The sequence below is a fragment of the Aptenodytes forsteri genome, unplaced genomic scaffold, assembly GCF_000699145.1.
Source record: "Aptenodytes forsteri isolate BGI_AS27 unplaced genomic scaffold, ASM69914v1 Scaffold216, whole genome shotgun sequence".
NCBI lineage: Eukaryota > Metazoa > Chordata > Aves > Sphenisciformes > Spheniscidae > Aptenodytes > Aptenodytes forsteri.
The window spans coordinates 1977702-1991055 of NW_008796114.1; the positions used below are offsets into that span (position 1 = coordinate 1977702).

The window sequence follows — 13354 nt, forward strand, 5'->3', positions numbered from 1 at the left end:
GGGGAGGGGTCCCTCTCCAGCACCGCAGGCTGAAGTCCCGCCGGGCCCCGGTTCCCGTCATCAACCCAGCACGAACCCAGTGTGCCTGTGCTTTCTTTTTTTTTAATTGTTATTATTTTTTGCCTAGCCTTTAGTGCTTTCCGCAGTGCTGCCCCCCTTAAAAACGGCATAACTTCCCCTCTGCACCCCCGAAGCTCCCCTCGTTATCCTCACTCGAGCCCCCCCCTCCAAAGGCAGCCCTGCCCCTGCTCCATCAGCAGCCCGCCTACGGAGAGCTGCCACCAGACAATGGCGAGCCAAAGGGCAGAGGAGGTTGTGTGGAGGCAGCCAGCCTCTCAGATATCATGCTTGGCTTGTGACTGGCTTTCTCCTTCATTGTTCACAAAGCAGCCTCGGGTCTTGTTTCCTGCCCCCTATTTCAGCCTTCTCTAGGTCTCCTCCTACAGCGTCTCCTCCCTGACCCCGACCTCAGCCCCGGGGCAATGCTGCCAAAAGCACCGGCGTGGTCCCTTATCGCCGTTACCTGGTGGGAGGAGACTGCGCACAAATCAATCGATACAGAAACATTTATGGATGTGGACACCTGTGTTACCTTGCTGTCTGTGGGCGCATGGCCCGTTCCCCCAGGACTGCGCAGCTGAGCGTGGCACTTGCACAAACCAGCCTCCAAGATCTCAGCTGAGCCGTTAGCAAGGGATGAGCGTGCAACCGGGTTGAACTCTGTGGCAGGAGGCGGGCAGGCTCCAGTTGGGTGGTGTGCTGCAGCCCTTCCCTTGGGATCTGGGGTATGGCTCAGTCCACATTTCCAGAAACTTCCCGGACCCACTGAGGACGGCCAGCTTCGCTAGCCTTGACTGGAGTCTGCCTATTGCATTTTCCCTGCTGCTTCTCCTCCAGACCTACAGGGCTCCTCCATCCCTCTGTTACTCTTCTGCCTTCCTTGTCTGGGAGCAGACCACATTTGTTCCCCTCTGCTGCCTTGCCGTGTCCAGCATCAGTTTTGTCCTGTGACCTGCCTGTCTCCCCCGTCCTGCCTGCGACTCTGGGCTCCCCACAGCAGCCCCTATTTGCATTTATAACACCTCCTCTCCCCTCAGCAACCTGGCTGCATCTTCCCTGGAACACCCATGACTGCTAGAAGTCAAACCTGGATTTCAGTCCCTCCCATACGGGCTTAGGGTGGGAAATGAAGCGAGCTTTCCTTCTCCTTCTATCACCTCTTTTTTAACATTTTACCTCTTCTTAAGTGGCTGTTCCCTTGCTCTGCCTCTGACTGGAGAGGCTGAGCCATGGCAAGCAGTGCTTTTGTCAAGGGAGAGGAAGGCAGGAAGGCTTTTCTCAAGCGCGCAGGAGATCCCTGTCTTCCAAAAACTCTCGCTGCAACAGCAGGAGCAGCTGGTAGGGAGCCATGTGCCCAGCAGCAATACTACCAAATAAACAGCCAGGGAAAAGGGAAGGACAGGCAGACAAGAGGGATCCTGGTCAAGAAACTTGTTTTGAAGCAGCAGTGGCAGCTCCTGCTTGGAGACCTCCCAGCACGTGCCCTGGAAACCATCGCAGACTCTGAGATCTCGGCTGAGCCCACTGCCACATCCCTTCACTGGCCCCCTACACTGCCGCAGCCTGCCTGCATGCACAGCAACCTGTGTTTTCTGCCAGCATCCTCCCCCCTCGCATACCGCTGATTTTACCCCCCGTACCTGCCAGCCTGTTCGCAATCCCCTCCTGTTGCACACAGGCGAGCAGGGTCAGGCAGCAGGGTGATCCGTTGCTGCATGCAGCCAGCGGGGAACACAGAGAAAAGCAACACCGCAAGACGTGGAACAAAAAGCTTTCCTAAGCTCTGCTTGGCCTGCCTCTGTCCTGCTGGGGAAACCTGGCAAGCGGAGCTGATTAATGAAATGCCAGTGGAGGAAGGCATCGCCATCCATCACGGAAAGCTTTTTCACCAGGAGGCCAGCGCAGCACTGGAGCAGGTGGTGGAATCTCCATCCTTGGTGGTTCTCAGGGCTCAGCTACACAAGCCACAGCGATGTGACCTAGTGCCGGGACAGTCCTGCTTACAGCAGGGGGCTGGGCTACAGCCCTCCAGCACCTCTTCCCACCAACACCCCTGCTGTCTCCTGGAGAGGACAGGGCAGTGCAGAGCCTCCTTTTTTTCCTAGCTTCCCTTGCTCGGGACACTTGCTGGGATAAAGGATTCCTCCCGACACAGAAGATGGCTGGGACAAAGGGCTTCCAACTTCTGAGGAAGCCCAGAGCCTAGAGGCAATCCTGCCACCCAGGGGACCACAACGCTCCTCCACTGGGCCTCAACCTCACCCCAGCCCAACGGCTCCTCCTCCTCATCTTCCCTTCTTGGTTCACCAAAACCCCTGGCACTTCTCCAGACTCTCCAACAGCTCCTGCCCTGAGTTTATCAGCTCAGGCTCAGCAGTGACACTGCTGGACCCCACCTGCTGACATGCAGAGCTGCTCACTGCACCTCACTGCAGCTCTTAAAATTGTACTTGTAGCCAACATCAAAATAGACACATTCACAAACATGCTGATATTTATCTTACTTCCACAGATTTTAAGGCAGAGAAAGAAGCACCGCATTTTCTGACCCTGTGCAAAACACACAGTGCAAATTTCTGTAGCTCAAGTCAGGTACTCGTATGGGACTCTGTCTCTAGTTGCTGACAGCACAGTAAAAAGAGATTGAGCCTCTACCATTACCCTTCATAGGCAAATCAAGGTAGATTCCCCAGGTGACTAATCACCTATTAAAATCACATGCCTTGCCTTGCCTCTCATTTGAATTTGCCTAGCTTTAACATCCATTGCCAGTTTGAGATGCTCCCCCTCTCCCAGATCACAGAACCTCTTACTAGCTAACACATCCTCCTTGCAAAGGTGCTTCCATTGGTGAAACCTGTTCAAATTAGCTCCACAGCTTTCCTCGAGGCTTTTTTTTAAGGCATAGGTCACATTAGTGTGTGTATACGCCACTTCCCTGCTCTCCTTCCCTCTGAGTACCCCAGCGCTACCTTCTCCCTTGCACCACACTGCTGGAACATTTCAGTGTAAACTCTCCAAGTCTTCCAACTTCCAGGATACTTCACTAAAACCGACCCCTAAAATTGCTTCTATCCACAACCAGAGGCAGGTGCTGCAGTGAACACACAACTTTTGGGCACCTTGCTGCCTAGCAAAGCCGGCAGCCTGGAGTTAGCTGCCTAGATTTGGGTGCGAATGGGGAGAAATTGGCACAGAGGAGCAGCCGCCAACAGAAGCTGGGCGATCACCAAACTAACCAACACACAGAAATGTCCCTGTCTAACAGCAAAGGAGGGAATGGATTTTCTTTTAAAAAAACCCAAACACCAGTCCAGGCAGGAGTTTTGTAGCTAGGTCTTGCATGTGAAGGCAGTTCTAGGTACTACAGCCAAGAGCCAGGGACCTAACTGACCTTACTCTTCTCAGCAATTCCCCATTGACTACATCAGGCAGGTGGGACTTGCAGACATCCTCTTCGGGGGCTCTCCATGTCCTCCCTAGCAGGGATGGACAGCTTGGGGGAGCAAAACCTACTGATGCGAGCTTGGTCATTTGTGGATTCAGCCCCTACAAAAGTGTATATATCTATGGGGTTATGTGTGACAGAGCGCGTGCTCAGGGATCTAAATTTTATACCCAAGTCCCTGAAACGTGCAGTGCAGGATTTCAGTCCCTTCCTCTGGATACAGCCTGACACGAGACAACGCAACCGCAGGCTGCCTACCTGGCGTGGAACAGACATTACAGCATATGACATCACTGGAATTAGTGACCAACCCGCATTGCTACTGGAGTCTCTTCTCTTCCCATTATGCACTATTGTCCCCAGAAGTCTTCAGCTTCCTTCCTCCGCCACTACCTCTATCTCCCAGTTTGCAGAGGTGAGCTGGCAGCACTCCAGAGCCTGGCAGGCAGGAGCTGCCAGCTGGCCGTCTTAATTGTACCCTGATAAGGCTTCTCTGATAGACTCATTCCTCTCCGTTTGGGGAGAAGGGCTTGAAGAATCACCACCGAATTCAAGATCTTGCAATGTGCATGATATTTCTCCCACCACGCTGGCAGTCATTAGCACAGAACTTATTAGCACCTCTTCCATGCACCAGGTTTGTTTTGCACGCTTTGGGCCTTGTTTAGCCTAAATAACTTTACAGCACGTGGCAACTCTATTACAGAACTGCTTACCCATTTTTTTTTCTCCAAGTCATTAAATGCCACCCCAGTGATGTTTGTGCACAGCACAGTGGAACAGATATCACGACACATTACACTGACTTCTCTCAACCAGCTTTTAATTTATGACGGCATTTTTACTCCTCAGATCTGCTTTCAACCCTTGCTTTGCCTCAGTTCTTGCTTTGCTCTGCCTCAGCTCTCGCAAGCCACGTTATCAGCAGCTTTCAGATATTCAAATGCATTAAAGGAAGGTACTGAAAGCAGCTCCGGTAGTCACATTTTCCCAAAATCTCACCTTTCAGGTAACAAAAGATTCCCAGTGTAAGAAGGCAGCTGCAAACACAAGTCTAGTGTGACCAGCAGCCTTGTACCGGAACACGGAGGCAAGCCACCAACCTTCATCCCCAGCTGCTACATCCCCAGTACTGCCTCCGATGGAAGTGTTTCATGTCACCCTCAACATTATCTCTCTGAGCAGCGATAACTGCAATGGCTGAAATAAAAAGCAGAAGGGGAGTGAACCACTAAGGAGAGCTGAAAGTTTCCTCTGTTTCCCCCCACCTATAATGAAAGGTTTGCCGGCAAGCAAAGCAAGTGGAACGATGCTCGGTAAGAGAGAGTAGTTTTATTGACGTGGTTAAAGCAGCATCTATTCCCACTTTTCAGAGGGGAGTGACATACTTCAGAGATGCACTAGAAACCAGACAGTTACATTGGGATCCCAACCAAGAACTTTCTATCCCTGCCGCTGGGGTTACCAAGATAAACTGGTTATCAAGCCAAGACTATATGCTACCGTATGAACCTCAATAGGCGGCAGCAGCAATGCGGGACAGGTCAGCATCGCTCCCAAAAGGACAGGCTCACGGCTTTCCAGAGGTAAAAGCCCTTCTAGGTACGAGCCACCCTATAGCTGGAAGATTACTATATGGCTTCAGTTTTGAGATTTCTGCTAAAATCCTGTATTTCATCACTCCTGGGGAAATCTGCTAGAACTGGAAAAGAAATAAGGCTGGAGGAGCAGAGGCGGGGCTCAGCCTACCTGGAAGCTGCTGTTGCCACAAGCAACGCAAGCCTCGTGCAGCAAGGACCCAGCTGAGGGAAAGGAGGTGCTAGGCAGAGCTCAGGACTCACCTCGGGAGCACTAAGGGGCAGGCAGAGCAGTGGGACCACCTCCCAGGGACGCAAGAGCTGCTAAGCTGGCTCAGACAGACAGTCCGTCTAAGCCCAGGAATCAGTTTCCAGCACAGGATGAGGACAGAGGGGTTTGTGACCAGGGCAAGCGAGCAGCGATCCCTCCTCACAACGCTCTCCCAGCCTCTAGCAGTTCACAGCTCATGGATCTTCTGAGCCAGTTGTGTTTACCAGCCCTTATAGAAAACATTTTTCCCTTGTGCATACAGCTGGGTTTTCAACCTGTGTAAGCTCCTAGCATTCACCGTACCCTGCAGAAAGGAGTTTCACAGCAACCTACACCTTTTGTGCATTTGATGGGTCCAAGGAGATTTTTTGTTTTGTTTATTGGAAAACAGCAAGCAGTTGTTCCCTGTCCATCTTCTCCATGTCACTCACAATTTTACATGCAGTTATATTGCTCCTTTCCCCCAGTCTCTTTTCCAAGCTTCAAGAGACCGTGACTCTAGCTGTTCCTCTCACAGAAACCATTCTGTAAATTTGGATGTACTTCTCCTCCTCTGAATGTTTCCCAGTTTTCCAATCCTTATTCAGATGGAGGACACTAGAAACACAGTATTGAAGAAGCGCATGCACTGTCATTTTATACAGGGAGGTAGTAACATTCTCCCTTTTGCTGTCTAATAATTCCTTTCCTAATAGCACCTAGCATTTTTCTGAAAGACCCCGGAAAACTTCCCTCGGGTCCTGTATGTCAGGCAATCCAGAGACCTCACCACACAAACCTGGAGTGAGACGGACACATTCAAAGGCTCCTCCCTGCCCTAATTCACTGGGAAGCGTGGGGAAAAAGTAATTTTCAAGTATAGGGATATTTGGTTAATGGCTATTCAACACAAAAAGGCAACATCAAACAGAGTTGTAATAAATTAAACACGCAGATACATAAGCCCTAAAAAGCAGAAGATAACAGAGGCTGTAACAAAGACCAGGACTCCTGAGACACTGACAGATTGAACCATTACAGGAACCACTCAAGTGCAACCTTGAAGAGCTTCAGCCAGAAACTTCACAGCTGATAAGAAAGTAAAATTATCATGGGCTTTATGGGAAAGAGCAAATTTATTATGGGATGTTTGAGGGGAATTGTGGGACTGTGTAAAGTTTATCATGCAATGTTTTAAGGAGGATTATGGGAGCAAAACTCACTATGGGATGTTTAGGGGAAGGACTGAAGGAGGGTAAAGGGAGGCACCAAGCTAGATCAGGGAGAAGTGAGCATGGGAAATGGAGAGGAGGAATAAATAAAAGGGGCCAGTCACACGGAGACTGGCTGCTGGTCAGTGTGTTTGTCTGGCTGAGCCCTGCACCTGATTACCACCATCTGTCCTGGCCTCGTATTAAACTAATCCTAGCCATTCTCTCTGCATGCATGCGCATTTGTGATCTGCTAGCAAACTGCAAGCTGAACTAGCCTGTAAGTAGGGCAAGAGGTCTGAGCACCAGAGTACCGGATAGCCAGACAGGCAAGCCTGAGGACCAGCTACCAGAGATCCATGAAAGTGTGTGCACACAATCCACTAGCACGCTCTAGGTTTGATGGGCCAGCGAGTAAGAACAGGATTAGGCCATTTTTGCCATTCATGTTTTGCGAGTGCCGTTTGTGTTTTCCTGGGCACCCGCCACAGCACTTTTCTCTGCTTTCTGCTAATCAGTCTGCGTCTGGTTGCGTCTATAGTGTGTGTGCATGTGTCTGTAGGAGTATCTGGAGTTCCCGCTCAGCCTCACTGCTTGCTGAACCTGGTAACATGGGAAAGCAGCAGCCTCACACGTAGCAGACCGGGACCGAAAGGATTCCCTAGATCCTACAGTCCACTGCATTCAGCTGTCCTTAACACGAGACACTGGAATAGCACATCCAAGTTCTCCCATGAACCCAAAGCTTGGTGAGGAAAACAAATCAAGGGAAAGTCTCATGTGAGCCGAGCTAGCAAGACAATTATAGAACCAAGAGTTATGCTTCAGGTCTGTTACACACCCAACTCCACGCACACTGTGGTGGAACAGAAGCTGGAGAGCGCTCTTGGTAGAAAGCTTATTAATAAGCTGTCTCTAGAAAAAGATTTATTCACTAGAGAGCAGACCCAAAGAAGAGAGTATCAACTCACTGACAAGGGAAAGGGACCTGGGCTGACGTTTAAATAGAAGCAGCCCAGACCACTGCTTGTTATGTCTCAAGGAGAAGCAACCACATCCAGGTGAACAAAAAGGTGAAAAGAACGAACGTGATTGTACAGATCCAGGACCAGCAGCAATCCCTGCTGCAGTCTGGGAGGCCAAGAACCAAGAGGCTGCTGGAGACCAGCACAAGGGTGAAACGGGGACAATCACAACAGTGAACTGGACCAGCACACAGTGACAACAGGGAACTAGGGACCAGCACAGGACCACTGGCCTAGGAGCTCCAGCCCTGCCCTGACGAAGCTCTCTGCTGACAGGCACTACACAATACAATCTTCATCCAGGCAGCCAGGATTTCAGCTCCCACTGCTTCTTCACAAACATCCATGTCGCAGAGCGTAAGAACAGACACCAGAAACGCCAGAGCATCAGGTGGGAGTGGAAGGGGTTTCTGCTGCAGAGGAGTAAGGGGACACGGCAGAATTCTGTATTCCGTGTTCAAGGGAAAAGGACAAGACTTGAGCAAGAGTATAAAACTTTTAATGGGTCAGTGCATCAGTCCTTGATGCAGAGGGAAAGGAGCAAATGGGGCTATAGCTGTCCCAAGCGCTCAGTGCTGCAGAGATTATCTGCACAGAGCAGGAAAGACAAGGTGGTACACGCATAGCTGCAGCAGCCCCCAGCCTTTGCTCTCCAAGGAGGGGACCAACACCTGGAAAAGCAGTTCCTCTCACCGTCCAGTCGGTTTCACTCTATGCTTCTTCCTGGTAGGGACTTGAGGACGCATCATTTTGGGAGAAGGCTGGCCAGCCTTCAAGGGTCTCCTCTGTGCCTGCAATGAATGTCTCTTCTTCAAAGCAGGCTGTGGCGGCTTCTGCTCTTTGTCAACTTTTGACCCCTCAAGTTTCTTCTTTTTTAGCTGAGGCTCCATGACGGTATCAGGGACAGCGGACGGAGTTGCTGCTTCCACAGCAGGTTCTTCATCTGAAAAAAAGAGAGAAAGGTGCTCTAAGAAGAACCTGCACGACTTCTGCAGGGGAAGCAGCCTGCGAGAGCAGGCCCAGGCAGCTCAGCTGAGCTCCAGCACTAGGCTACCTTTTTGTGCCTGGGGGATGGCATTAGAGAATTTCTTGAACTTGGCAATGAAGAACCCATCCATGTTATGCGTGTGGGGATAGAAACGCCGCGTAGACTTGAGGGAGGGGTGGAAGCGACGGTCCTTGAACCTGGAGGAGGAAGTTGGGGTGAGAAGTGATAGAATGCCTCTGCTCAAACCTGGCCACCAAGGAACAGTCACCTGTGCAGCTTGTGACCTAGCACGCACCTGGTGAAGCCTTCCTTGCCAAAGTCCAGGCCTGTGGCCACCAAACGAACGTTGCGTTTCTTCAGGGCATAATCCACAACCCACTCATTCTCCTCCACCTGCCAGAGACTATGCATTAGGATACAAAGCTCACCAGTCCCCCGAGTAGGAGATGACCACAGCAGAGCATGGAAGGGACTTACCATGATGGAGCAAGTGCAGTAGACAATGTAACCCCCTGTCTCTGAGGCAGCATTGACTGAATCTATAGCGCTAAGAATCAGCTCCTTCTGCAGGTGAGCACAGCGCAGGATGTCTTTCTCATCCTGAAAGAGAAAAATAGGTTAGGATGCCAGAGGCACAGGGAAGCACTCCAGGCCTCTATTGTGGATGGAGGAATGACAGGAGAGCAAAGCACGTATGATATAGAAGATTCTGGAGTCTTCTACAGAACTAACCTCAAAAAACCTAGCTCTGGTACAACACACAGAATAGGAAAGAGAAGGAAAAGTCAGTGTCCCTATTGCAGGCATGTCTCAAGAACAAAGCTGCCCCGAAGTCCTTCCTCTCATGACTCAAACCTGAATCCCCATCTTGTGCCCCGCTGGTCACTCACCTTGTTGGTTTTGACAGCAGGATCCTTGGAAATGACGCCTGTTCCGCTACAAGGAGCGTCAAGCAAGACACGGTCGAACCCTCCAAGCACCTACAGGCAGATGTACATTTGGAATTACACTCACAGGTGGGGACTCAGAACAAGACCAAGACTAGAAGGGGAACCAGAAGACTGGGAAGGCAGGAAAGATCCCTCAATCCTCCCTGTCCACCTTCCTGTCTCCATATCAAATAACAAACGCTCCCCAGCAGCTCTACTCATCCTCCTGTGACAAGTGGCTTTGGAGAACACAGCTTTACTAAAGGGACAGCACAGCAGCTCTAGATAAGCATGGTAAGGACACCCCAAAGCAGGCAGGAACATACCTTGGGGAACTGGCGTCCATCGCAGTTACTCACTACAGCATTGGTGACTCCCAGCCGATGTAAGTTCCCTACCACGCTACGTAGCCGCTCAGCATTGCTGTCATTGGCCAAGATCATACCCGTGTTCTTCATAAGCTGAGCTGCACGAGGGCAAAACACATCAGCAAGGGGCTGAAAACCTCCTGCATTTTTGCCCGTAGGGACAGCCACCCTCCTCCTTTCCCCAAGTTCTGTCCCCCTCTGTTCCCCCTTTCTGTATAGGCCAATGGAAACTCATCACTTCACAGAGCATCCCTCCCAAGCCTCCCACCCAAGGCTACAGGGTGGTACCTATGTAGCTGGTCTTGCCTCCTGGGGCACAGCACATATCCAGGATGCGTTCGTTCTCCTGTGGAGCCAGAGCCATGACAGGGAGGAGACTGGAGGCTCCTTGCAGCATGTAGTGCCCAGCCAGATACTCAGGGGTGGCACCTGGGCAGGGAAGGCAGAACAAATGAAAATAACGTGAAAGAAAGGGAGCCAAGAGCAGGTCAGCTCAGCTCTGTGACAGGAAGGGCGACCTCACCGATGGGCACAGAGGAGTCATAAATAACAAGTCCCGTTTTCGACCACTTCCCCAAGGGGTCAAGATTCACACCACGGTTGATTAGAGCCTGCAAGACAAGAAGATGGGACTGAGACACCGCCCTGTGTGACAGGCAGTGCAGGAGAAAACCACAGGTTCCTGCTCACCTGCGCCAGATCCCGTCGCCGCGTCTTGAGTGTGTTGGTGCGAATGGTCACAGGGCGGGGAACCTCATTGGCTTCCAGGAAGTTTATCAGCTGGATGGAAGAAGGGACAGAGAACAGAGATAAAAATGAAGACCCAAGGAGGCAGCCAAATCCTCATCAGTCAGCAAAGATATGGGCAGGGCAGCATCCTACCTCAGGGAGTGGGAAGATGTCCATGAGCTTCATGAGCAAGAAGTCACTGTAGGAATAGTAGGCAGCCATGTCCCGGCGCAACAACGCGAGGTACTCCTGTCGCGTGCGTCCTTCCTCCCGCTTCACCACAAAGTCCTGCAGCACCTCCATGTTGCCCTTGATGCGCTGGTGAATGATGTGCAGGTCAGGTGGCTCAGCAGGTAGAAAGACCACTAAGGAATCATAAACAGCCAAGAAACTCGCACACAGGCTCTTTACAAGCACAATCAATCATGCAGGACTCCTGCATCACGACAGCACCCACACTAGAAACGCCTTGTTGGAATATGCTTTCATCAGAGCTCAGCAGAGGGGGGATTCAAAGGATGGAACTGGATGAAAAAGTTTACAAGGCAGGAACTACAAAGTATTTAAAAGGATTTGGTCAGTTACTTTAGATAAACAGAAAAAAAAAATGGAAAACGACAGTGACGACGACAACAAAAGTCTTTTAATACTGAAAACATTACCTGTAGCAGAAAGGAGACCAGAAGTTCCCCAAGGGCAACTAAGGGGTACGAATGAAAAGAGGCAGGATTAAATTGTACTAGGGGGGCAGGAAATTAAAATCACCAAAGCCCAAGAGCAAGCACTTTGGATGTTGGAATCGCTGTCATCAGAGGTTCTAGAAATGGGTTGGACAAACACCTGCCAGGAAAATCAGGGTACAGAGGAACGAACTACACGATAAGATATCCACATGCATTTAGGACTAGAAAAGAAATTGGGGCAGGCTCCAAGCTCCATACAGGGCATAACAGATTTCCTAACCATGCTGTACAGAAGCGCAACGTTGTATACTATCTATTAGGGCAGCTCATCTAAAAAATACCTTGTCATGCACAAAACGCTCTTGCTAAGTAATATTCATGATAAAGTCCAAATGAAGCTCTTTGGTTGTATCCAGGCCCTGTGCTGCTGCATGCATATGGCTTATGGATGCCACAGATAAAAAGGATATCCTCTCTCTCAATCTGTTCATTCGTTGGCAGTTTAAATTGTTCGTCTATATCCAGGTTGAGCTGCAGATCCGGGCTCTCTTCCTCCTTCTGTCCCATTTTCTGCCTGCTTGCCTCCTCTGCTGCCTCCTCCTCCTCCTCCTCTTCACTGTCATCTTCACTGAGGCCTCCCCTAAGGACGAAGAACAGGACGGATGTTTTACACAACAGTATCACACAGGCACTTCACAACTATCATTTCTTAGATAGCAGAGAGGACATAAGAACGAACAACGCAGGCTTCTCATCTAACCAGGAAAGACTCTGTGGACTGGCGATGTTCTCAAATCCTCACCTGTCAAACTTCTGCTTCAGGGCAGCTTTTTCAATAGGCAGCAACTAAACAGAGACAAAAGATTAATGAAACAATACCCCCAGGTGCCCCCTGACTTCCCGCCAACTGTGAAATTTCATCTGCTCTGCTTAAAAAGGACAACAAACAAAAGCACCGAATGTTACGCTGGGATCAGTTGCTAAACTTGAAATCGTTCTTGTGAAGGGAAGAAGGGGAAAGCTCTCTGCCACCTCACCATCCACCCCCCAGTAAAGTCACCCTTTTTCCCCAGGCCTGATGGGTCCTTTCAGCCAACAAAGTCAAATATTTCTTGCGTAATTAAGGGCAAAAAGCTCCTACCTCTTCTTCCTCTGATGATGAGGCACCATAATCATCCACCATCTCCTCGCTGCTCCCATTCTCCTCCTCCATCTCCCAGCTGCCCTCTTCCACCTCACCATCGCTGGATAACTCCACGTTGTTTCCTTTAGACGGGATTTTCTTGGCTTTGGCCAGCGCCAGCCATTTTGAATTGCCATCACTGAAGCCAGACCGGCCACGAGGGGTTTGTCCTGCTGCCTTTACGGCATGTTTCTCCTTCTGTGGGGATACCTGCTCTTTAACTACAGGCAAAATAAGTGGTTAAAAGTTAGGCATTATTCTCAAAGACAGCTGCCCTGTTTTTTTAGTTGTTATACAAAAGAGGCCTTCATCCTAGTCCTGAGCTGCCTGTCCAAGAGAAGGGACTGCTTGTTCTCCACATCAGTTTTCTCAATCATAAACAAGGGCATATTCTCACCTCTCCCCCAGTGAAACTTTAAAGAGACCTAACTACAAGTACCAAAGGAAAAACACAGGTACAAAATTCTTACGGTATTTGCTCTGACGTATTACGGTACCCTCCTTCCCAAATTTTTGCCTACCCTTCCTTCTTCCTACTGCAACAGCTTCCTAGGCTACGCAGGACATAACACAGCGAGCTTAAAAGCCTCAGCTACCCAACCTGCCTGCGATAACCTCGCCGTGAATGGAGAATAAGCCAGAACTAGCTTTAACACGTGGAAAAAGAGACCTTTTACTGGTTTGTTCTTCAGAAAGCACGGCTGGGACCAGAAATCAGGAAAAATTCGTCTAAAATAAAGAAATTCTACCTGTCCCGTACCATAAAAAAGAGGCCGAAGCCGGACGGTGGCGGGGGTGGTGGGGCACCCCGGGGGAGCAGTAGGGCAGGGTGGCTGCCGGCCCCCCGCCCCGGCTCGGCACTCACCTGCCGGCTCTCGCCCTCCTCCTCCTCCTCCGAGCGGC

General features: G+C 50.5%; 2 protein-coding genes across 2 annotated transcripts in view; both read right to left on the reverse strand.

The window, feature by feature from the left end:
* IFFO1 (intermediate filament family orphan 1) overlaps window positions 1-7918 on the reverse strand; it is a 19054-nt gene extending 11136 nt beyond the window's left edge. Inside the window, exon 1 of the mRNA XM_009287174.1 lies at window positions 7855-7918. Within this exon, the coding sequence (XP_009285449.1) occupies window positions 7855-7918 (64 nt within the window). The remainder of the gene's footprint in view (window positions 1-7854) is intronic.
* A 130-nt stretch (window positions 7919-8048) lies between these two features.
* CHD4 (chromodomain helicase DNA binding protein 4) overlaps window positions 8049-13354 on the reverse strand; it is a 27788-nt gene continuing 22482 nt past the window's right edge. The window contains exons 38-51 of the mRNA XM_019474095.1: window positions 13317-13347; window positions 12410-12672; window positions 12071-12114; window positions 11739-11908; window positions 10739-10938; window positions 10547-10636; window positions 10380-10467; window positions 10145-10285; window positions 9815-9954; window positions 9450-9539; window positions 9037-9159; window positions 8855-8952; window positions 8626-8756; window positions 8049-8514 (exon numbers count right to left, since the gene is read on the reverse strand). Of these exons, the coding sequence (XP_019329640.1) occupies window positions 8261-8514; window positions 8626-8756; window positions 8855-8952; window positions 9037-9159; window positions 9450-9539; window positions 9815-9954; window positions 10145-10285; window positions 10380-10467; window positions 10547-10636; window positions 10739-10938; window positions 11739-11908; window positions 12071-12114; window positions 12410-12672; window positions 13317-13347 (1863 nt within the window). The 3' untranslated portion in view covers window positions 8049-8260. The remainder of the gene's footprint in view (window positions 8515-8625; window positions 8757-8854; window positions 8953-9036; window positions 9160-9449; window positions 9540-9814; window positions 9955-10144; window positions 10286-10379; window positions 10468-10546; window positions 10637-10738; window positions 10939-11738; window positions 11909-12070; window positions 12115-12409; window positions 12673-13316; window positions 13348-13354) is intronic.